The 26,045-nt window shown below is 37.2% G+C and overlaps 1 protein-coding gene across 7 annotated transcripts in view; it reads right to left on the bottom strand.

Moving 5' to 3' along the window:
* The window catches only part of Vps13a (vacuolar protein sorting 13 homolog A), a 207,091-nt gene that overhangs the window by 72,104 nt on the left and 108,942 nt on the right, over nucleotides 1–26,045 (bottom strand). For all 7 annotated transcript variants that reach the window (XM_087908056.1, XM_087908058.1, XM_087908057.1 and 4 more), the window contains exons 40-47: nucleotides 24,323–24,415; nucleotides 23,315–23,671; nucleotides 21,574–21,675; nucleotides 17,450–17,608; nucleotides 17,056–17,311; nucleotides 15,008–15,168; nucleotides 5,830–5,933; nucleotides 1,090–1,372 (exon numbers count right to left, since the gene is read on the bottom strand). In XM_087908056.1, the coding sequence (XP_087764182.1) occupies nucleotides 1,090–1,372; nucleotides 5,830–5,933; nucleotides 15,008–15,168; nucleotides 17,056–17,311; nucleotides 17,450–17,608; nucleotides 21,574–21,675; nucleotides 23,315–23,671; nucleotides 24,323–24,415 (1,515 nt within the window). The remainder of the gene's footprint in view (nucleotides 1–1,089; nucleotides 1,373–5,829; nucleotides 5,934–15,007; nucleotides 15,169–17,055; nucleotides 17,312–17,449; nucleotides 17,609–21,573; nucleotides 21,676–23,314; nucleotides 23,672–24,322; nucleotides 24,416–26,045) is intronic.

Here is a 26,045-nt window from a genome sequence, read left to right as displayed (position 1 = left end):
TTGGTGGTGCTAGCGCAGCTGACGAATGATAACCATGAACTGAGAGTCACGGTAGTTAGTGTTCTTTCTATACTTGACAAGTTTGATTTTCCCCAGGACTTAACCATATAAGTTTAATCACTTACATTTAATAAAATATAAATATGTTTAATCTACCTAAAAACAAGTTAATGAGTGGTAGAGCTAGGATATAATTCTAAGTCATGATGGCCAAGTACCAACTCAACTACTTATCACTATGGAAATCTGCCACATGTAAAAACATAACCACAGATAAGTTAATTCCTCCTCCTTAAAAATATATCACAAAACAGTAAAAATATTGCAGTTCACAAAGTTAAATAAGCCTACAATGAATAAATTACAGTGAAGAACTGCTTTATGTTTGATAAATATTGAAATAAAAAGATTTACAAAAAAATACTTAGAAAGGAGAAAACACCTACTTGATCTAAAATTGAATACTTAATAGAAAAAGGATCTTTATAGAAAATAAAATTTTAAGAGAATTTGCATAAAACTGCAAACTTCAATTGTATGGGTATTGCACTTGAATGTTATTTCAAAACAAACGCCCATGTTTATTTTATAATTCAGTAACCATCATTTAAACATACACTATATGAACTATATATGAAGAGGAAGGGCTATGAAATAAATGGTATGTTCAGATGGTAACTATATGTCATTTATTGAATAAACTTATTTGTGCAAATCACATATTATTTGTACATAATTAAAAAGAGCTCAATAGATTTCTAAGATAATTTAATGAAAAATATTTTCTCTTAAATTATCTTTTCTGAAAATTCATTTTGTTTATTTATTCTATGTAGGAGGGAACGCTAAGGATTGCTGTGGAAGTCAGAGATCAACTTATGGAAGTTGTGAGTTGTGGAGATTCAACTCAGGTTGTGAGACTTGAAGACTCTAAATTATCTTTTTAAGCATGATATTAAAATTTTCATTTTGATAAATACTTATATTTAAGTAATGCTGTAATCTTGGGCACAAATTCAAAAACTTTTGTTTGTAACTTTAAGTAAATCAAACTACGAAGACAGAAGACACTCAGAAACTGTCAAGTACCTCTAGGTAATAAGCAATTTTGTAGGGAAGAAGATTCCGAATGAGGATAGGTGGCCACAAGTGCATTACATATGGTAAGTCCCAGCCGTCTTCTGAATACACTGACAGAGAAGTCAAATTATCTTTTTCTGGGACAATATTAATAACAAATGATCTCTTAGAAGCATGTATAGATTTGCATTTCTTCCTTAGAAGTTGTCCATCATATTTTATGATTTCTTCAAAGTCAATTCCTTCACACATTTGGTAGTCCTTATCATCTGGCTTCAAAGAAAGCGATGATCTGCACAAAAAATAAAATATAATTTAAAAGCATTTTTAAAACCTTAAATTAGAATACTATTGCTTCGAACAATGACTCCCTTCAGTATTATTATAAAGAGTGCTGGTTTACATGTTTCAGAGCTACATAACCTAAACAGGGGTACCCCAATTTTCCAGATGCTAACCAAGCTTTATTTTGATCATGATTATTTTTACAAACTTTCGTATGTATGTGTATATGTGTGTGTGTGTATTTCAATATTTTGGATAAATATTGTTCTATGCGGTATGTGCATGTGAGGGTACATGCATTTCCATGGGAAGACTAAGGTCTCTCGATAAGTATGAAGCTCTGATGGCTAGATTGGCTGGCCCTCAAGACCCAGAATCACCTTTCCTGCTTCCCAATGTTGTGATTACAGGTATACTTCCACACACAGCTTTTACTTGACTTTTGAGAATTCATGTCTTAGTACTTTACCTACTGATCAACTTCGCCAGTCCTAAGAGCATTGTGTTTGTGTGTGTGTGTGTGTGTGTGAGATTAAGTCTCATCCAAGAATCATTTCTAAGAAATTTCTTTGGCAAGGTGCCAGATGGGCATGTAGATGCTTCTGACAGGCCAAACTATGAGAATTCAGGCTGTACCATGGGTGTCTTTTGGCTGCCTGAGCCACAGGGCATCAGGGAGCATACGGATGCTTCAGAGAGCCTGGGCTTTTAGGACCCAGGGCGCCGAGGCCATGTGTGGTGTCCGAGGGCTGTGCTGCCTCTGGGGCCATGGTGTCAACTGGGCCAGGCCTGCTGCTGAAGGCATGTTACCCACGGCCCTAATGCGGTGAGGGTATTCGCTGATGTCCATGGAAACTGATGACCGGGGTCTAGGTCACAATCAGTGACCCTGTTGGCATCCACAAGCTATATCACCATTAGGGCCATGCCATTCTGTGTAGCCCTCCTGCCACCTGCAGCCATGGTGTCATCTCCGCCAGGGCTACTGCTGAGGGCCAGGTCTATGTCCATGACCCTACTGTAGCCAGGGTCTGGATTGATGTTCCTGGCTCCTGATACCATAGAAGGCCACGCTGATGCCAGGGGCTTGGGCATCCTCTTGGGACCATGTTGGTATCTGAGGGCCACTCTGCTGTGGGGATCAATCATGTCAACCTTAGTGACCTGGGCAGCCACCTGGGGCCATGGTGATATCCAAGCTTAGGCTGTTGCTGGGGACTGTGCTTGGGTCTGTGTTCTAACCACAGTCAGGGTCTGTGAAGTCTGTGGGCTATGATGCCACCAAATGCCACATGGATACCCTGGGTGTAGACCACATCCTATGGCCATGTTGGTGTGAGAGGGCCATTTTGCCACTGGGGCTATGGTGTCATCTGGGACAGGGCTGCTGTCACCAGCCATGTCTGATCTGTGACCCTACTGCAGCTAGGGTCTGCTATGATGTCCATAGCTCCTGACATCATTGAAGGGGTCTGGGCCACCACTGGGGCTATGTTGGTGTCCAAGGGCCTTGGTGCCATGGGGGCCATGCCAATCTGAATGTCCTATGCTGCCACCTGGAGTTACGGTGTGGGCTGCTACTGAAGACAAGGTTAGGTCTATGGCCCTACCAAAGTCAGGGTCTGTGTTAATATCCATGGCCCATGACACCAAAGGTCACATGTATACCTGAGGCCTGGGTTACAACTTGTGGCCATATTGGTGTTTGAAGGCAGTGCTGCCACCAGGGCCACACTGATCTGGGTTGTCTGCCCAGTCATATGGGGCCATGGTGTTGTTTGGGCTTGGGCTAGTGTCCTGGGTCATGTCTAGGTTCATGGCCAAACAACAGTCTGGGATGATGTTCATGGCTCCTATAACCACAGAGGGTCATAGGAACCATTTCTGTTGAAATCTGAGAGCTGTGCTGAGCCAGTCCTGCCCCACACTGGCTCTAGGATAGCTGATCCTGCCCCTTGCTGGACACCGCAGTAGAGCTGGCTCTGATCCCCCATGGGAGAGCTGAACCCCATTCCCTGCACTCAGGAGAGATGGCTATACTCTTCACTAGGGGCTTGCAAGAACTGGCCCTGATGGCATGGGCCTTGGAGAGCTGGCTCTGTCCCACCCACGCCTGAGGAAGCAGTCCTGGTGGCCAAGACTGACCAGTTCAGCTACCAGCCACATCCTGGGGCCATCCTAAGATCTGCCCCTAAGGCCTGCTGGAGTGTGCAATGGGACTGGTACTGCGGAACAACAGCTACTGGATCTCCCTGACTCAGGATGGTATATCCAAGAGGAATTTCACTGAGAGTCCAGTGATGATGGCATGTCAAAGACACTGAACTAAATCAATGATTCAATGCAATGAACATTTTGTACATGGCTGTTTGGACAAAAGAGTGTATGCACGACATATTGCAGCTCCAAGTGCCATTAGGATGACTGAAGAGGTGTTGGGAACATGGAGGATTGAGGTGAATTTATTGTTGGTTGTTTTAAATTAACTTTGGGGGGCATGCTGCAGGGGTATAGGGCAGACACTGGAGTCCCTCCAATAAGGAATTATGTAAAAAACCTTTTAATCTTTATATATAAAACTAACTGTATTTTCCAGTGTTGGGGATAGAACCTCACACTTGTCAAGCAAGCCCTCTGCTTCTGAACTAATCCTCTCTCTCTATATATATCTTTTGTCTGTAAAACTAGTTTCAATTCTATCTCTTATAGATGAGCTATCAAAACAACTTATATCCCTAATCACTTTCCTAACATTCAGTCTTAAAAGTTTAAATATCTTATATATGTTTTTATGTTACATGTGATGTTACTGTAGCTTGACTCAATTGGACACTGAAACTTCCACACCTATTGTGTTGTGACATTCAAATACTAGTGCTCTGGAATTAGAGATAATATTAAACAATGGACTTCTGGCCTCCACACAAAACTAATGTCAAAACAGTTTATTTTTCCTATTCTACTTCTACATTATCCACATAACTGTTATTCTACTTTACATTCTGATTCTGAATATTACATAAAAATTAATTCCCCTCAAATTAAGGCAAATAAACTCATGCAGTTTGGCAAAGTATTTTTTTATTTATATTAAGTTAATCTTTAGTCTAGGCTAGCTTGAAATCCCCTGTGTGTCCTGCACTGCCTTTACACTTATGGCAGTCTTCTTGTCAAGTGTTGGAATTTAGGAATAAAACAATATGTATGACTTGATAGTAAAATACTCATACCAATTAGAAGATACAAATGAAAACACAAAAATGAGTATATTTTTAGTTTTAGAGAGAAAGCAATATTAAAACAACAACAAAACTGTTATACTACACCCAAACAAACAAATGTAAACAATAGTTTGAAGTTTTCAAATAAAGAATACTCTTTGCACACAGAACAGGGAATGTTTGATAATGAGACAATTTTGCAAGAAAGCTGATTTCTGAGGATCTGAACTAGAAAAGTATGCACTGTAAAGTAAATAAAAGAACTAATAAAAATAGAAGAGGTTCAAAATAAAAGGAGAATGAAGATCTTGAAATAAAAGACATCAAATATTCCGAGGCAGTAAAGAAAAATTGGACACTACAAAGTAGAGGTAAAGTGTGTAAAGCTAGGAGCAAGTACTTCACTGAGAACTGAAGCTCTTCCAAGTCACTCTCCCGCCCAAGCACTGTCCAGAAGAAATTCCTACTCCTCTCCACAAAAGCCTTATCGTTTAAAGCTGCCTCATCTTTATTCACAAATCCCTCCTGGTAAAATGTTCCTCTTCACCTAATCTCAACACTACCCTATTGTTATGGCTATTCCTGGTTGTCAACTTGATTATATGTGGAATTAACTAAAACCCAAACCCTTGGGAATACTTGTGAGGGATTTTTTTTATTATTAATTAAATTATTCGAAGTGGGAAGACTCACTTCAAATCCGGATCTTTGAGGTGTGAAGATACACCTTTAATTTGGGTCACACCTTCTGCTAGTAGCCTATAAAGTCACAGAAGAAAAAAGCTTCCTCTCTTTTAGCCTGCTTTCTCTCCCTCTCACTAGCAAGTCATTTCCTTCACTAACATTAGAGCCTGCTTCTTTGGGATTCCAGTGCATACTATAGATCAATTAAGACATCCAGCTTTGTGGATTGAAGAACTACACGATTTTTAGAACTTTTGTTGATAGACAACCATTGTTGCAGTAGTTGGACCGCAGCCTGTAAACCATTCTAATATATCATATTATGTTTGTGTGTGTGTGTGTGTGTGTTTGTATTATATTTACATCAAGTTTAAGTATTTTAAATATTTAAGATTACAGTACTATCCATAAACAAATAAGATACACAAAAGATACTGTTTTCTAAAGCAATTTTTAAAACTTGTATTTGATAATTTAAAAACATTATCTATATAGAATCTGAAACCAAAAATTCTCTAAACAGTTTAGGGCAAGGAAAAATATAAAGAAAAAAACTCACCGGTAAGATGCTAATGGTATGTTGAATTCATTTTCAGGTGAAGCAATTCCTAATAATGTATCCCCTTCAAAAATGGAAATTGGAATTGAAAAATGATTCTTAATCTGAGTAAAAAACAAATCATACTTAATATTAGTATAAGAAAAATATTTAAAATATTTGTCCATCTACATATCTTAACATAGAATCTACTGGGCAATATACAGCTTGGTCATATAAATTAGAAGAAACAAACATACAATTATTTAATTAAAAAAAGGGGAAACTATCCAGGTTTATATTTTATAGAAAAATACAACTTTAAGCCAGTTAACATTCCAGCATAGATGAGGGAGGGCTGTGTAAGGCACCAACCCAGCTGGGGAGCTATTTGCCACTGATGGCCACCTGGGAAGAAAGACTCAGTTTTCTACATAAGGACTGTCCCTGGTAGGCTGCCCATCTTCCAGTGGATGACTGTACACGGATGCATATAATGGGCACCATTAGTTGGACTTGGTGTGCTATTAAAAAAAAATAACAAAAAGGATGAAGTTGGGAAAGAAAGGGTATTTAGGGAGCATTTAGCAAAAGGGTATGGGATAAATTTGATTAAATACAGGCATATTAACATTTCCTATATACAAAATTCAAATTTAAACAAATGGAGTGATTCCTTGCAACAACAAAAATGTGAAAAGGAGAGTTGTATGGAAGAGAGTATATAACAGGGTAGAAGAGAGAATAGAGGGTAGGAGTTATAATCAAAATATACTTTACACCTGTATTAAATTGTAAAAGAACCAATCCAATAAAAGTGTGCATGTACACACACACACATACACACACTCCCCTCAAGGTTAGAGAACACTGGGAAACGAAGGCAGAAAGAATTTAAGAAATGGAGGAAGAAGGGAGTACTGTGAAATGTCGGCCTCTGAATATCAAAAATAGCTATTTATACAAGGTCAAGACAGTTAAAATTTCCATATGCAAAAGGAAGGAAGTTCTTAGTCTAAGCTCAGAAGCTACTGGCTCAAATGAGGAGTCACGGTTCTTGGCTTATTTTTTTATTTTCATGATTTTTTTTCTCCGCCTCCCAAGTACAAAAACACTGATGTGTGCTACCACTCTCAGCCTTCTGGGTTTTCAAAGTTTTTTTTTTTTAATATATTTATTGAGCTCTACATTTTCTCTGCTCCCCTACCTGCTTCTCCCCTTCCCCCTTAACCCTCCGCCAAGGTCCCTATGCTCCCAATTTACTCAGGAGACCTTGTCTTTTTCTACTTCCTACTTCCCATGTAGGTTGGATCTGTAAGTCATTCTTAGTGTCCTCATTGTTGTCTAAGTTCTCTGGGATTGTGGTTTGTAGGCTGGCTTTCTTTGCTTTATGTTTAAAAACCAACTGTGAGTGAGTACATGTGATAATTGTCTTTCTGTGTCTGGGTTACCTCTCTCAAAATAATGTTTTCTAGCTCCATCCATTTTCCTGCAATATTCAAGACGTCGTTATTGTTTTCTGCTGTTTTCTGCTGCTCCATTGTGTAAATGTACCACATTTTCCTTATCCATTCTTCAGTCGAGGGGCATTTAGGTTGCTTCCAGGTTCTGGCTATGAAACAAAGCTGCTATGAACATAGTTGACCACATGTCCTTGGGGCACGATTGAGCATCCTTTGGATATATACCCAAAAGTGGTATTACTGTGTCTTGAGGAAGATTGTTTCCTAATTTCCTGAGAAATCGCCACACTGACATCCAAAGGGGTTGCACCAGCTTGCATTCCCACCAGCAATGCAGAAGTGTTCCCTTTTCCCCCAAACCTCTCCAGCCTAAGTTGTCATCAGTGTTTTTGATCTTGGCCATTCTTACAGGTGTAAGATGGGATCTCAGAGTTGTTTTGATTTGCATTTCTCTGAGGACTAAGGATGTTGAACATTTCCTTAAGTGTCTTTCAGCCATTTTTGTTGAGAGTTCTCTGCTTAGGTCTGTACTCATTTTTTTTTTTTAATTGGATTATGTGATCTTTTGGTGTCCAATTTCTTGAGTTCTTTGTATATTTTGGAGATCAGACCTCTGACTGGTGTGGGATTAGTGAAGATCTTTTCCCATTCTGTAGGCTGTTGTTTCGTCTTTTTGACCGTGTGATGCCTCCAGAAGTTCTTTTATTGTATTGAATGTTTTGGCTATGCTTGGTTTTTTGCTATTCCATATGAAGTTGAGTACCGTTCTTTTGAGGTCTTTGAAGAATTTTGCTGGGCATTGCATTGAATCTGTAGATTGCTTTTGGTAAGATTGCCAGTTTTACTATGTTAATTCTGCCTACCCAAGAGCATGGGATATCTTTCCACACACAAAAATTATAAACGTTCCAAACACAATGAAAACGGAAACAGAATAAACAGGGAAATGCACAGAAGGAAAAGCTAATTACTAACAAATAGTGAAAAAAGGATAATCAGTGTTCCTAGAAAGAAGAAAATATATCCACGGGCAAACTTTTTACAACAAACTGCCAAAACAAAACAACTATAGTTATTTTAAGTTCATATCCATATACAGAGGCTGACATATCACAATACTCCGCCCCTCCTCCATTGCTTACATTCTCATGGCCTTCCCTTCCATGGATTAATTTTGTTATGGTATATATGTTTCTCTTCTTAATGTATTGTACCTATGTAGCTCAATTAACAATGTAATGCAAATTTCTATATTCTTAAAGCTACTATTACAAACTATTTAGGAGAATTAAGAAATACACTATTACACAGCTACAGATTGAAAACAGCTTGGTACTGGCATAAGAACAGAGAAGTTGACCTATGGAATCGAATAGAAGACCCAGATATTAACCAACAAACCTATGAACACTTGATTTTCGACAAGGGGGCTAAAGGTATGCAATGGAAGAAGCAAAGCATCTTTAACAAATGGTGCTGGCATAACTGGATATCAACCTGTAGAAGAATGAAAGTAGATCCATATCTATCACCACACACAAAAATCAAGTCCAAATGCATTAAAGACCTCAACATTAATCTGACCACTTTGAACCAGATAGAAGAGAAAGTGGGAAGTAGTCTACAAGACATAGGCACAGGAGGCCACTTCATAGATAGAACCCCAGTAGCACAGACAATAAAAGAATCAATGAATAAATGGGACCTCCTGAAACTGAGAAGCTTCTGTAAAGCAAAGGACACCGTCAGTAAGACAAAAAGGCTACCTTCTGTCTGGGAGAAGATCTTCACCAACCCCTCATCAGACAAAGGCCTGATCTCCAAAATATACAAAGAACTCAAGAAACTAGACACTAAAACTCTAATTAACCAAATTAAAAAATGGGGTGCTGATTTGAACAGAGAATTCTCAACAGAAGAACTTCGAATGGCCAAAAGACACTTAAGGTCATGCTCAACATCAGGGAAATGCAAATCAAAACAACTATGAGATACCATTTTACACCGGTCAGATTAGCTAAAGTCAAAAACACCAATGATAGTCTATGCTGTAGAGGATGTGGAGAGAGGGGAATTCTCATCCATTGTTGGTGGGAATGCAAACTTGTGCAGCCACTGTGGAAATCAGTGTGGCGGTTTCTCAGGAAACTGGGAGTCAACCTCCCTCAAGACCCAGCAATTCCACTCTTGGGAATATACCCAAGAGAGGCCCTATCATACTACAAAAGCATTTGTCCAACTATGTTCATAGCTGCACTATTTGTAATAGCCAGAACCTGGAAACAACCTAGGTGCCCCTCAATAGAAAAATGGTTAAAGAAGGTGTGGAACATATATACATTAGAGTTTTACTCAGCGGTAAAAAACAATGACATCTTGAATTTTGCATGCAAATGGATGGACATAGAAAACGCTTTACTGAGTGAGGTAAGCCAGACCCAAAAAGAGGAATATGGTATGTATTCACTCATAAGTGGATTCTAGCCATAATTAAAGGTCTTTGAGCCTATTATTCGTGATCCTAGAGAAGCTAAATAAGAAGGTGAACCTGAAGAAAATCATGTAGTTATCCTCCTGGAGATTGGAAATAGACAAGAGGGCCAGAACCTTCATCTGGCGATGGATGGAGATAGAGACAGAGACCCACATTGGAACACTGGACTTAACTCCCTAGGTCCAAACGAGAAGCAGAAGGAAAGAGAACGTGAGCAAAGAAGGCAAGACCAGAGGGAACCTTCATCCGATGATGGATGGTGATACAGACGGAGACCCACATTGGAGCACCGGACTGAGCCCCCAAGGTACAAATGAGGAGCAGGAGGAGGAAGAACATGAAAAAGGAAATCAGGACCGAGAGGGGTGCGATCACCCACTGATACAAGGGGACTGATCTAAGGAGAGTTCACCAAGGCCAGTTGGATTGGGACTGAACGAGCACATGATCCAACCAGATTCTCTGAATGTGGCCAGCCCAGAGTCTTTCTGAAAAGCCATTGACAATGACACTGGGACTTGTTTTCTCTGCATATACTGGATTTTTGGGATCCAGTCTGTTTGGATGCTCACCTTCCTGGACCTGGAGGGAGGGGGTAGGAACTTGAACTTCCCACAGGGCAGGAAACCCTGATTGCTCTTAGGGATGGAGAGGGAGGAGGAGAGGGAGTGGAGGGAGTGGGAGGATGTTGGGAGGAGGGGCAGAAATGGAAACTTTTATAATTTAATAAACTTTGAAAATAAAAAAGAAATACACGTTAGTAGTTAGCTATCTAACAAATTTGTGGCCATGTTAGGTATGTTTTCAAGGTTAGATATATTTTAAATGGAGTCTTCAAACACTTCAGAGATATACAGAATATGGTATTTTACATAGTTTAATAACATAAGACCTTTTGTGACAGTGAGACACATATGGTCCTGGCAGCACCAATCTACTCTAGAGAAGAAAATGGGCATCGAAGAACCTCCATATGGAGTTTGCTTTCTTTGTTACAAAAGTTAGCCACTGAGCAAGAAATTATCCCTTTCCTTGACTGCTGACAGTATGCTTGGACAAGCAGGACATACAAGAAGGCGACTGCCATACTTTGCCAAGACAAGGTCAAACAGGCCTTCAAATTTCCTGCTTCACAGAAAAGTCTGTCAGATATTCTAGGACTATAGGTCAAAGATGGATGCCCCAATGTTACAGAGACACCTTGAGTGACTGTCCAGGCAGCCAGCTGTCTTTGTCATTTCTATAGTTTTGGAAGTTGATTGCTGTGCACTTCCTGTTTACTCAGGAATCCTTTATCATTCTTGGGTCTCTGATGAGGATTGAAGACTAGATAGAAATACACTTTTCCTAAAAGATGTTAATTAAATTTATAGGTTGAAAAACATTAAAGCTTAAGTTGTTTATCTAAGATGATGATTTAAGGTCAAAAACGATAGTGTTATGATAGTAAAACAAGTTATGATAGAAAGTAGCTTAGCTATAAAAATTTGGACTCACCAAAGTAGGATATATAATAGAGTAATTTCTCCAACTTTGACAAATACAAACTTTGACTGGACATTGTAAATTTAAGTCATACTCGATAATTGTTCTTATTTTATATAGTTTTACTCTACGAGAACAAAAACCTTTCTTTTTTATTTAGAAAGAGGGGGAACTGTTTTGGGATACCAGTACAGTGTGTGAAAATTTATTGCTGTGATTACTGTAATAAAAAAAGCTGCATGGCCAATAGCTAGATAGGAGGTATAGGCAGGACTTCCAGGCAGAGAGTGAACTCTGTGAAGAAGAAGGCTGAGTGGCCAGCCAGAGATAGAGGAAACAGTGTGGGCAGAATGGAGAGATGAGGTTACCAGCCATGGGACAGAACATAAATTAAAATAAAAAGGTTAATTTAAGTTATTAGAGCTAGTGGGACAAACTTAAGTTAAGGCCAAGGTTTCATAATTAAGTTTCCATGTGGTTATTTGAGAGCTGGTAGCCCAGAGAAAAATCTGGCAATGAACCACGGGTAAATATAACTTTTGACATTATTTTTCCTGACTACTAAACTCAAAACATTCATATTCTAAAACATCTGAAAACATGATAAATGCAGTAAATTATCATTATCAATAATAAGGATTATTTTGGCAATAATTTCTAAAGTATTTTTGCTTATGTCTAGTATGTTATGGTTCATTTATTAAAAAAGATTCAAGGTGTTCTATATTACTACACATTTAAAAAGCCATAGGGAATTATTTTATGTTAACTGAAAATTACATATATAAATGCTCGAAAGATGGCTCAGTGGTTGGGAGGGCTAGCTGTTCTTCCAGAAGGCCTGGATCTGGTTCCCTGCACCCACACGGCAGCTTGCTGCTGTCTGTGTCTCCTGTTCCAGATTCCAGGAAATCTGATGCCTTCATACAGACATACCTACAGGCAAAATGCCAATGTACATATAAAAATAAATAATTTTTTAAAAATTAAACATATCAATACACCCCCCCTCCGCACACACAAGAGTTAAATTGAAGTACATTCCATTTTGAGAGACAATGCTCCCTTCAAAATTGTCTACTAACAAAAATCCCAGTGGCAGGCATAGAAAACATCTTAAGTCTTAGGTGAGACAAATCCAAGCGACCAATTCCTCAAACAATACAGGGTATTGTTATTGCCCTTCCAGAAATAGAAGTAAGGCACTATTGCTAAACACCACACACTTTAGACATAGAATTAAGAAGAATTAAGCTGGAGCTAAACTGGAAGCCTCCTCCTGAAGATTATCTCTCAAAGAATAGGAGAGAGTCATGTTAGTTGCCAAGGGAGAAAAATGAGTCAACATTCCTACCCACCTTAATCACAACAATGATCATAATGGCAAGATATTCTGAAAGGTATAATGGTGGCACTTACATCCTGAGGGTCACCAACAGTCACCTTATTGGACTAAGGCTTTTTCAATAGGAACAAATTCATGCCTGGCACTTTAAATTTAGCCAACTACCAACGGCTGGTGAGACCATAGAGCCTAAAGGTGAACTATTATTGCCCCTTTATTAACCCAATATAGTCACTAACTGCATTTTAAATATTTGTCTTTACATCTGAAGATACATGTAACCCTCAACCTCCATCAAAAAACTTCTTTTTGCAGCAAAGAACATTAAAGAAAGCTGAAACTCATCAAAATGCAGAGACCAACTGTACCAACTAATACATTTATAATACAAAATCTACCTAAGGCTCAGAAAACATTGAAGAAAAGGGCAGAAAGATTTTTAAGAGGTTTAGGAATCTGCTGTATGACAGTCTCTTCTAAAAAACAAATAACAGACACAGGGAGGTTATGAAAAGAAGGTGGATCTGGGAAGTACTGGGGATACGGTAGGGAATGAATGTCATCAAGATACCTTGTATATAATTCTCAGAGGACTAATAAAATATTGTATTATACAAATTACATAAAAATATTTTAAATAGATGGATTACTTCAAATAGAGTCTGTGACTTACACTCATTATAAATTTAACATGTTTTAAAAGGGATTATAAATAATTAAAAAAATAAATTCATAAACAACTGGAAAATTTTCCCAGAAACTCAGAATTAGTGTAAGTAATCATTTACATGAAAGAGTAACAACCAATATCTTAGATCAATTCAAACTTTCCCTAAACACATTTAAACATTAGATCAAGAACTTTTAGGAATATAAATGCAAAATTTTTAAACATAATTTAAGCAAACCAAATCTAATAGTGCTCTAGAAGTTTAATAATTTTAAGGCAAAGAATTATACTAAGAATAGTTGTTTAATGTTTGAAACTCTAGATCATTACTCACATTAACAATTTTGTTCCTAGCCTTTCAATAAAGATTAAAATATTGCAAGAGAAATAAACTAAAATAAATGAAATAAATCTTTTATTTAAATATAATAGCTAAAATCTACTAGAACAAACACATGGGTCTAATTAAATGGAATATTATATATGAATGTTATAATAATCTGTTTTCTAAATGACAGTAATGGCTAAACAAAAACAAAAAATTAACAATAAATTTTATTTTTTAAAAAGGAAAATACTTATAATAGATAAAAAACTTAGGAAAAAATAAGGAGGGATCCCATGATTTATGACACTGCACTATGAATTTACTAAATAATAGTTATTTTAATAAAAACTTTAGTATTTAATATAAAGTCAGTATGTATGCAATTACTAGGTCTTGAATGAGTGCAAATAGTTAAGAATGTACTGTAAACAATAGAACTGACCAGAAACAAATCAACTATGAAAATATAATACTAAAATTAAATTTTGTTGAATAAATGAAAAATGGAGAGATCACCTCTAATATATAAGGCCAGTGAGGACAATCTAAGAAGAAAATATCGTGTTTTATAGCAACTGAATAACAAAATGGAAAACTTTGACCCTCAAACCTCTCTTCTACATATACAAAGACTTGCTCAAAATGAAAATGTGGTATTCTCCACACACCAGATCTACTTCTCAGGAACCTTATCAGCTGCATATTCGGGTGAGTGAAAAAGTCATAATATTCTTTATTATGCCTATATAAAATTTAAGACTATGTAAATTATGTATTGTGAACTAAGTTGATGTACAGGAAGGGAAAGTAGGAAGACAATGAAGTTTTTTGAATAGTAATCATTCACTACTTTGATGGTTATGAAGGTGTATCATTATGTTAAAACTAAACTTTATATGCTATTTATAGTATGTATATCTCAATAAGTCTAATTTTCTTGAGTTTTACTATTTAAAAATATAAACATGCTGTAAAACTAAGCAAAATATGATGCATATTTTTATCAACTACTAAAAACGAAGCAATGCTCTAAGAAATGATAATGTTCCAGTGCTCATGTCAAAGGGGCTGTGCTGATGGGAATCTGAACACTGGCGGTGTGTCTGCAACACTTTGTATTCTTTTGGCAATGATTTATTTGAATATTTCTCTTTTCTGAGATAGATTTTTTTTTCTTTTTTAAATGTATTCCAAGCAGGCATCAAACTGACTGAGTAGCCCAGAATGATCCCTGCTGCCCTGCCCTCCAGAGTTCTAAGAGTAAAAAGGGTTGCCACCATATACAGTATATGAGGTGCCGGAGACCAACTCAGGGCTTCCTACATCCAAGGCCGGCACTCTACAAACTGAGCTACATCCCCGGCCTACTTCAAACACAGGCATAAGAGCTTCTACCAATGTCCTTATTTCATACCTGCACTGGTGAGCGGATTGTTACCTTCTTACTTCCTTCAACTGTGTCAATTTGACAAACAATAGATCTTTCAACTCCAGACTCTCTGTGTCTTACTGTGTACAGACGCCGTCCCACTTTTGTTAACGGAATCTTGTCAGCAGCAGAGTGGTTTACAGGCGCTAAATCAAATACAAATGTTCTCAAGTTAATTAGAATTTACTATGTAATAATTTCAAATGTATGAAATGAAAAAACAAGTCTTTGAATATAATCAGTACTACAGGATATTATTCACCTTAATCCTCCAAAGCATTTTATCAAAAACATAGCTGAAAAATTGTTTTCACTGAGGAGTTTAACCTAAAACCATCACAATTAAGAAAGCAAACAGTAATGGGAGGAATGCTTATGAAATCCAAGAGTAATGATCAGTAGTTTGCTGTCATAATAACCACTGGAGCTACCAAGGTGAGTATAGACTTCCCTTTTTAATTTTCTAACTCTCTATGTCACGTTTAAGATACAACTTAGATTTCATTAAAGAAAATTTCATATACACTCGGAAAACATGAACATACTATATTGGGAGTAAAATTACTTAATTTATATAAATTTGACTCCCTAGTCTTAAAATTAATTCTCACAGTAAATAAAGTAATAAGAACACATCATAGACAATGTCCTGATAACACCAATCTGTTAAACATTACTTCATGATGAGAATAGCTACTGATGTATTAGTAGCCTTCTGAGTCTAGTTAGATTTTCAGACAGTCTCCCATCAACTACTGCCTTCAGTATCTGATTGAAATATCCGTGAATAAGATTTTATGACAAAGAAATTATATGCAGTTTTTACCTCCAATAAAAATGAGTAACTTGTGAAAAGCAGAACTGACTTTCACCATCAATAGACATAATATTCAAAACAATTAGAAAGGGGCTAGAAAGATGGTCCACTAGTTACGAGGTCTCATTGCTCTTTCAGAAGACCTGAATTCAATTACCAGTACCGAAATGGTCATTCACAATCATCCATAACCCCAGTTCCAGGGAAATCAAACAAGCATGTGAGTGAAGCACATACAGTCAAAAAGGCAAACATTTGTAAACATAAAATAAATCTAAAAAAATTACAAACATAAAAACAGAGAGAGGCGAGGCTTGGTGGCACATGCCTTTAATCCCAACACTTGGGAGGCAGAGGCAGGCAGATCTCAGTGAATTTGAAGCCAGTCTGGTCTACAGAGCAAGTTCCAGGACAGCCAGGGGTACACAGAGAAACCCTGTCTCAAACAAACAAACAAACAAACAAACAACTCAACTAACCAACCAAAACAAAACAAGAGAGAAATATATGCAATTAATTCATTTAAAAATTCACTCACCTAAAAACATTTGTAAAATATATATTTAATCATAGATATAATGGTTACAACATATGACACACCTATCACTGATATGGAAAAGCTGAGTGAGATATAATATCTTTCATCCTCACTCCAAGTTCTAATAATAACATTCTCTGGACAAGCAAAGTCAGAAATTAGAATACCAAGATGTAGTGACTAAAGAAATCAACATCCTGGAGAGGAAAAATACTGTTCTCGTGTTGGCTTAAATGAGATTGTACCCTCCTATAGGCTCTAGCATTTGAATACTTAGTACCCATTTGGCAGAGCTATTTGGGAAGGATTAGGAGGTGCCATCTTTTGGGAAAAGTGCATCACTGGGTGTTGGTTTCGAGGTTTCAAAGTCTCCCACCATTCTCATTTTGTTCTGTTTCTTGCTTGCAGTTCAAGGTGTGAGTGCTTCCCTTGCTATTCAAACCACCATGCCTGTTGCCTCTACTCTGCCATTCTTAGACTCAAACCCCTGGAACCATAATCCCCAACAAACTCTTTCTTCTGTAAATTGCATTGGTCATAGTGTTTTTCTCAGTAATGGAACAGTAATTAATGTAGTCCCCATTGTACCAGAACAAAAACAGCTGTTAAGGTAGAACAAAGGAGAAAGCTTTTACAAAACAACTTCACAAAGTATCAGAAAGGAAATGTATCACTTACTAAGGATAATGAAGAAGAGTTTGCTGCTTAGGCTGGTCATTGCATTGAAATGATCACTGTCCTTAGTTCGTACATAATCCATACTTAAACTCTCTTCATTTTTCAGTTCATATGATTTTGCCATAGGAACATTGAGTACACTAAAAGAATCACTTGGTGAAACAGAGACAGTAAGTCCAAGAGAATTTAAAATCATAAATGGTGCTAGATCCCTTAGGAAGACAGCTGACGATCCAGTAGCAGCTTCAGTAAATGCCTAAAAGGCAAAATTTGGAAGAAATGAGAACACTCTAGTATATGAGAAAAGTAACTAGATCAACAACAACTTTACTCATTTAAGGGTCAATGTAAAATACTTCAATATTCAACATGTCAAATATTTGTCTTTTCTTACCTCGACTAAATTATTTAACATCACAAGGCCACACTTGGATAATGTAATGTTTAATTGGTCTTTAGAATAAAAACTTATAACAGTTTTATATTCTGGTACTTTGTAGTTTTCTTCTTCACTATCTGACTCAACGATGGACTCTTTTGCTTTCTTTTTCATCTAAAATGATAAACGACAATTAGACATAAAAGAAAAGAATTCGCTTTTAGGAGTATAACGTATCTTATCTGCAAAGTAAAAACAAACACCATCAGAGAGAAAGCTATGAACTCCATGGGTTATACTGCCGCAGTAGAGAGCTATGAATTACACGGGCTATATAATGTTCAATGAAATTTCTTGGAAATTCCAAGTAATATCACGAAGCCGAGAGGAGGAAATACTAAAGGAAAATAAATTCTATCGTCTTTGATAATTTGGAAGAAAGAAAAATTTTGAAAATTACTAAGTATATACGGAATCTACAGGTAAATCAAACACATACACTTCACAACAAATTAGTCAAGAAGAGTAGTATAGTGAACTGGTCATGTTAGCAGAATGAGAACTAGGCACTAACAAAGTTAGATGGAAGTGGCAGAACAATACTGGGAAGCAGGGATTTGTGTACTACATACTTCTTTCCAGAATTCAGCAACTCACTGCCCTGTACTGTAACAAGAAGGGGCCTGCTTGTTGGGGTTTCTGTCCCGTCTGGTACCCCACAGTCAGCAAGACCCAAAGAAAACCACACAGAGGACTCCATAAAGGATACCGAGCCATGCGGCTAACATAAATAAGAATAATGGGTTAATATAATTTACAAGAGCTAATAAGAAGTCTGACCTAATGGGCCAATCAGTTTATAATCTTATGGAGTCCTCTGTGTAATTTTTCTTTGGGACTTGCCGGCTGTGGGGTACCAGGCGAGACAGAGACCCCAACAGTCCTGCCCCTCATGTTACAGAACGGCGCCCACAAGGATAACTGCATCCACAGAAAGCCTGGGAAAGCATGGGAAAGAACAGAGTAAAGAATGCCTTATTGATAGCATCATTTTCTCAGATGGGCTCTGTTTGCTAGAGGCAAGCAAATGCTCTCATTTAAGAGAGGCTTCCTGACTCAGCTCTAGTTGCAAACCCTTGCAGCTCTTTTAAGAGGTCCTGTCACAAAACACTTAAACGGTGTTGATGAAAAGCTGAACGCATGCTTTTCGGTTTCCAGCTGTAGCAGGAAAAAAGTTGCACCATTTTAAAATGCCAACTTTCTTGGTCAATCTGCCAGGGCAAACTCTGACTCTTTCAGGCAGGCAGCCTGAAGCACTTGAGTGTGGTCTGTGAGCAGAATGCTGCAGCTTGCTTGCTGGCAGGGGCCTTAAAATGCCATAGAGTTGCGGCAATAAAAATGGCTACAGATGGTACCTCCGCCATGAGGCTGGAAAGCTAAGAAATGGGCTGGATCTAGCCATCAAAGACACGACTTTAATCCTCTCCATAAAGACTCATATGGTCAGAAAAAGAGAGAGAGAGATACTGTAAAGAGAGATTCAAAGAGGAAGAAAACCTCTAAATGGTTTACAGTATGTTAAAAATATATGTAGGCTTAAAAGAAAGAAAACGGTTAAAATTCTTAAAAAAGGAAGAAAGAGAGTAGTTGGGTGTGGTGGTACACACCCTTAATCCCAAAACTTGGGAGGCAGAGGTAGATTGACCTCTGTGACTTCAAGGGGCAGAGGTAGATTGACCTCTGTGACTTCAAGGTGTGGTAGCACACACCTATAATCCCAATGCCTGAGAGGCAGAGACAGACAGATCTCTGTGAGTTCAAGGTGTGGTAGCACACACTTTTAATCCCAACACTGGGGAGGCAGAGACAGACAGATCTCTGTGAGTTCAAGGTGTGGTAGCACACACCTTTATTCCCAACACTGGGGAGTCAGAGACAGATGGATCTCTGTGAGTTCAAGAAAAGCCTGGTCTACAGTCATTCCAGGACAAAGATATACAGAGAACCTGTTTCAAAAAGTAAAAGTAAAAATAAAAGAAATAGAGGTTAAAGCCACATAAAGATGAAAAATATGCAGAGAATCTTGGTACTATATGTTATTATGCTCTCTTTGAATTGTTAGAATGTTGAGGAAGGAGCAACAGCTGCTAAAAGATATTTGCTTATAAATGCTGCTGAATTAATCCCAGATAGGTATTTTGAAAATACCTTGACTTCAAAACTGAAGTCAAAAGGTATGTTACTTTGGAGAAGATACTTTGCTTTTTGTTTCCACAGGAAATGAGAGGCTGTGGATTCATTCTTAGTTAAGAAAAGTCAGGTTCGATCAAAGACCACCTGAGAAATCTCTGGTAGGAACAGATGGCCCAGATGTCTGAGTTCTACATCCAGAAAAGATTCAAGATGCTGCCTGAAATGATCAAGCCTCACAGAATGGACTTGATGATAATTATAAATTTTCTTTAAGTCCCCATATGATTATCAGCGCCCCTAACCAGTCTGGAATACTACACCCACATTCCCCAAAAATGGACTATGGGTATCTTCCTTTGTTTAAGAAAAAAAGAGGGGGATGTGGTGCGGAAGAATTGTCTGTATTCTGTCAATCATGTTTTAAATAAATGCTAACTGGCCAGGCAGGAAGTATAGGCGGGTCAACCAGACAGGAAGTAGAGGTGGGGCAATGAGAACAGGAGACTGTCAGGAAGGAGGAAGCCCATTCCTCCCACTCCTGTCCAGACTTCAAAGAGGCAAGATGTGACCTGCCTTGCTAAGAAAGGTACTGAGCCATGTGGTCAACATAGATAAGAATAATGGGTTAATATAAGTTACAAGAGCTAATAAGAAGCCTGACCTAATGGGCCAATCAATTTATAATCTTAAGGAGTCCTCTGTGAGATTTTCTTTGGAGCTTGTCGGTTGTGGGGTACCAGGCGGGACAGAAACCCCAAAAGTCCGGCCCTCATGTTACAATGTACAGCCTAATCTAAAAACTAACAATAAAATTAGTTAATAAAAATCCATCATCTAATATACCGTAAGTAGTTAAATTAAATCATTTAAATATAATAGGGTAGACTTGCCAAGTTAGTCATGTATTTGTTATTTTATCCTACATTTTTTTTCCCCTTGGTTTTTCAAGGAAAAGATCTTGTATAGCTCTGGCTGTCTTTGAAATCGTTCTGTAGACCACGATGGCCTTGAACTCAGAAATATTTTATCTTATTTTAGGGCCCTGAAAATCTGTCTACAGGTCTACAAGTAGGAGCCCACCATTAGGTAAGAAGTATGCATTAATTCAGATAACAGCATGCCTCACAAACACAATTTCCCCTATTTAAAGGCACTGATTCTCAGGATTACATAAACTCACAATATATTTTAAGCAAATAAACATACAATCTTCAGTAGATTATAGAGAGAAGATGAAATAGAGAAGAAGAAAGCAGGGCATCGGGAGTGAGGGGGGAAGTAGGAAGGTAAGAACAAGAGGAGGGAGGGAGCAAGAGACGGAAGGAGAGAAGGAAGTCCATTCACAGAACAAAAGAATGTGGGATCGACCATAACCAAAGAGAACATTGCCGCAGTCTAAGGTAACAGTTAAGAATGGGATCTCTGATGTTCAGTCTACAGGTCACAATTTTTACTTTCACTGTATGGAAGTCTATTACATTTCTGGTATTATATGGGTTGGAACCATGGCTCAGTGGTTAAGAGCACTTGCTATCTTGCAGAGGACCTGAATCTGACTCCCAGCACCCACAGAATAGTTCACAATGGTTTGTGACTCCAGTACCAAAGGATCTGATGTTCTCTTTTAGCCTCTGTGGACACCAAGCAGGCATACGGGTGCAGACACACATGCAGGCAAAACAATCACACATGTATTAACAATAAATAAGTTAAAGTGTATAGTGTGATATACACTCAAAAACTTTGGAAAGCTTTTTCTTTTAAACTCTTTTTCAGACTTCAAATATATTCAGATTGAGGATGCTAATAATTAAGTTTTATATATATATATGTATATATATATACATACACACATACACATATACAGAAGGATATATGGAAAAACTATACATCAATTAATTTATAAGCCTGAAACTACTTTAAGAAAATAACACACACATATATACCTTGATTCCAAGATTCCATGGTCTAAAATCGTCAGTCTGATCAATTTCTAAGGGTTCCAGTAAAGGTTCCCAAACACCAAACATTTCATTATAGTAGTGAATCTAAAAAGAGAAATTTTCATTTTTTAAATAAAGCATTCTACTATCTAAAATGACTTTTTAAATGATACTTCTTACCACCATACATTTTGGCTGTGCTATTTCTTCCACGTATCAGTAGTTTTCTATTCTACATGTCAATAGTTTTCTATATATACTCCTTACATACTTTATTCATCTGACTTAGAGACCAAATTCTACCTTCACATTTTGGCACAACCCCCTTTGACATTTATTTATTTACATGTGCATACACATATTTCAATGAGAGAATACTTGTATGAGTCAGTTCTTGCCCTTTACAGCATGTGGTGAACTAATCTCCAATGAGCCTTCCTGCAAACCCTGCAACCCCTTCTAATGCACTTTTCCTTGGTCTCTTTCCTGGACCAGCAGCAAATCCTGCACTCATCTATCACAAATTACTAACACTTGAAAACTTGCCAGTCTAGCATCACCGACTACTGTGCTGGTGGTGACATGGCAAGCTTTCCTACCATCCACATAGCTTCGGGGTTTGAATGCCCTGTGCCTGTCAAATAGCCCAGATAAAGTCCTCTACAAAATACACAATTTGAAAATCTGCAGTGTAGTACTAATGCATTACAACTGTGTTAGTACATAATTCTGTATCATTTCATGTAAAAATAGAAGCTTTTAATTTTTCAGCTTCACTTTTAAAAGGTAGACTACTAGACTGCTTTTGGAAAATTATGAAGTACAATAATTTTAAGAATTATTGGAGATGATTATATATGATTTTTCTGTTTCTGAAGTGCTGGCATTAAAATTAGTACTACACACACATTAGGTATGCATCCAACTACTAACCTACATTCCCAGCCTCTTTCTTAAAATAATATTATCTTAAATATCCATGGAAATAGTTTCATAAATTCTGAGATAAAACATATTTACTCTGATTCTTTTTTTCTCTTTAAAAATTTTGGGAGGGTTTGGGATTAGAGTCCAATGTCTCACACATGCTAAGCAACCACTCTACACTTCAAGTACATTCTTGGTAGAGACAAAAACTCAAAGACCTTACCCAGTATTCATAAATTTAATCTACCCTTTCAAAGAAAAAAATATAACTCAATCTTAGTTCTTAAAAATTTTTCTGGTTTTTCTCTAGACAGGGTTTCAAAAATCAGAATTTTTAATCATAACAACTATCTATTGATAAATCACTTTCAAAAAGATTTCATTTTTATTTATATGTATGTTTGTGTTTCTGTGACTGTCTGCCATTTGGGTCCCTGTGTGCAAAGAGGACCCCAGACAGTGGTAGGGGCAGAGCTGTAGGCAGTTGTGAGTCAACTGATATGGACTCTGGAAACCAGATTCTGGTCTTTGGAAAAGCAAGACGCTCTAGCTGCAGGGCTGTCTCTCTAGACCCTAATGCACCACCTCTGAAGCTCATAAAAATCAGCTGAAATATAAAATATGGATATGTAATTTGAAATTTAAAGTAATAAATATATATAAGCAACCACTCAAGGGCATAAATGTGTAAGCTTTCTTCTAATAGGTTTAAAGTTAGTATCATTATTTACAATAAATTCAACTTAAAAGTGACATAAGATCCCAGAATATTCTATGTGAAGCATCATAAAACCTGAAAAATTATAAACATGCTTACTTCCAGCTCAAGCTGACAGTGGAGATTTATTAAAGTACTCCAGTTTTGGCTTTCCCCCAAAAAGCGTGACTTTGCCAACAGCATCGGCACTGTTCTATGACCAATTCCAGCTTCAAGAACTATAAAAATAGAATCAATATTCAAGTTCAGTGTCTCTCCTCCTGGCATCAATTCGTTTGATGGAACTACTTTTTCTGTTTCATTGGATTCTTCAAGAAACCACATTTTCAGATTCTTAGTATCAATCTTGTCCCATAAATGTGCTACAGAAGAGGTGTTTTCTTCTGGGATGGTTTCCTTAGTTGTATAAAGGGCTGAAGTAATAGTTATTATGGTATTTATGATAACAGGTGAAACCTAAATGGAGAAAACAATTTAAAAATAGATTACATACATTTGCTGAATGAACATGAAGAATTAAGACTAAACACTGAAAGGCACTATTGCATAATAGATATAATTTTCTACAACAAAAATGTTTAGATACGTTTGTTAAAATATTTGTAAATCTTGTTACTATTAAACCAACTAGATATGACAATTATTTGTATACTAGATATCAACTATAAAAGTTTAGTCAAAATAAAGCATTTATCATAAAATTTACGATAATATCTTATAAACTTAATATATATACTTCCAAAAATATATATATACATTTTGTGAACCAGGGTCTATCCTGGGTCCTGTGACTGCTACACAATAGATCAGTCCTTTTTCTGGTGGTGATGGCGATGGTTAGACAGGGTCTCTCTAAATTGTCCAGGCTTGCTTAAACATCAATGCTCTGTACTTCAGGCAGGCCTGGAACTTATGATTCTTATACTTTGGCCTCTTGAGCAGCTAAGAAGACATACCAACAAATCAATTTTAAGTGTTCATGTTTTTTGTTTGTTTTTGTTTTGTTTTGTTTTGTTTTCAAGACAGGTTTCTCTGCAGTTTTGGAGCCTGTACTGGAAACTAGCTCGTGACACAACAGCCCAGCTAAGTGTTTATGTTTTAACTTACCTTTAGTGTAAGAGATTTTACTGATATGTCAATCATTTGTGGATCTGTTCCTATCTGAGTAGCCTGATAAAACAAGTCACAAGGCTGTAAAACCTATAAAATAAAAATTATTATCAAATCAACACAGTACTGTTATAAAGTATAAGCAAAAATACTAGCATAATACTAACATGAAAATGCAAACGAAGCATTCATCTTCCTACCCCAATTCTGATATTTATTTAAATTAGTCTATGAACTTCACAATAAGCTCCTGAGATCTGCAGGAATGGTAAGCAAAATATTTACAAATGTTGGGCATGAGTACATAAGCTGGTCATACATCCATCACTGAGGACCATCAGCATTTTTATCTCATTAGACTACTGGCACACACTAATGACATGGAGGTTTTGCAATGTATGACGGCAACCTATCAGACGGATCCAATGATCTGTGCATTAAATCAATGCTATTACTTTAATTCTCAAAGTTACTGTAGTTCCCCACATTGATAAAAGTATCTTATTCGTCATTTACTCTGCCTAGAAGAAACTATTCTATAAGCAGGTCTAGAGAAAGACTGGGGTGATAAGAAACTGAAGCCTCCTACCAACAGCTAAGCAAATGAGTTCAGAGGAAAATCCTCTGGTCCCAGTGACATTTCAGAACCATACCCAAGGCGACAGTCTTTACTGGAATTGCAGGAGAGGTAATACGCTTGGATTACTCATCTACATATATCCTAGGTTCCTGACCCTAGGCATTTGCAAGCTATACTCCCCTAAGCCAAGTGCAGAATTTTCCCTATATTTATTTTTTAATGATTAAGTCCTATCAGCTAAATAGCACACCATCCTCACTGTATTTCACTGGTCCTGCTGGTAAGAATAAGTACACTTAATTCTTTCTGAAAGTTCACTAGGTAAATGTAGAGCTTTATCTGACATGTTTAATTAAGCACGGGGAACACTGGTAAGAACATTCAAAACCCCAAGGAGCAACATGAATAATGTTATCAAAAATGTATATAAAGTTTGTGAATGAAAATTCCAGAAAATGAATTGTATATGCAGAGTCTGATGATTTGATTGGAATTTCAGTATTGTTAAGGGATTGGAATGTTGCAGTACAGAGGGCAATTACCTTATCTTGGGCTAGTTCTAGACCTCCAGAATTTCATGCCCACCTCAGTGTTTTAACTAACATTCTATAAATAATAAAAAAACCCTTTTCGTTGTAGAAAACCACTGGCTTCCACCCACTAATCTGTTATGGACCTTCTACCTATCTGCCGTCCTAAAATCTGTCTGTCTAACTCCTAGTCCTTCAAGGTCATATAGGTCATACATGCCAAAAGGGCAAGGTGAATGGAAGATTGTGTCATAATCTAAAGATAAGTGAATATGGACTCCACTTTCTGTTTTCTCTATTTTTTTAGTGGTGACAGAGAACTATAACAACAATTGATTTTAAATCATAACTACTAATAAATGTTGACTTAAAATTAACTGGGTATAGTAGTACATTTAGTAATTCTAGCACTCAGGAAGCTAAAGCAGGAAACCTATGAGATCATGACCAGCCTGGGTTATGTGATAAGATCCTCCTAAAGTAAGTTTCTATTTTTAGTTAATCATAAGAGGAATATTTATACTTTCATTCTTCCTTTAGCAGCCTCAACATTTTGTGATTGTATTTCAGATTACTGAGAATCTTCAAAGACAAAAAGAATAAAATTCAC

This window comes from Myodes glareolus, chromosome 7, assembly GCF_982192425.1.
Source record: "Myodes glareolus chromosome 7, mMyoGla1.1, whole genome shotgun sequence".
In the NCBI taxonomy this organism is placed as follows: domain Eukaryota; kingdom Metazoa; phylum Chordata; class Mammalia; order Rodentia; family Cricetidae; genus Myodes; species Myodes glareolus.
This window is presented reverse-complemented; position numbering and strand designations above follow the sequence as displayed.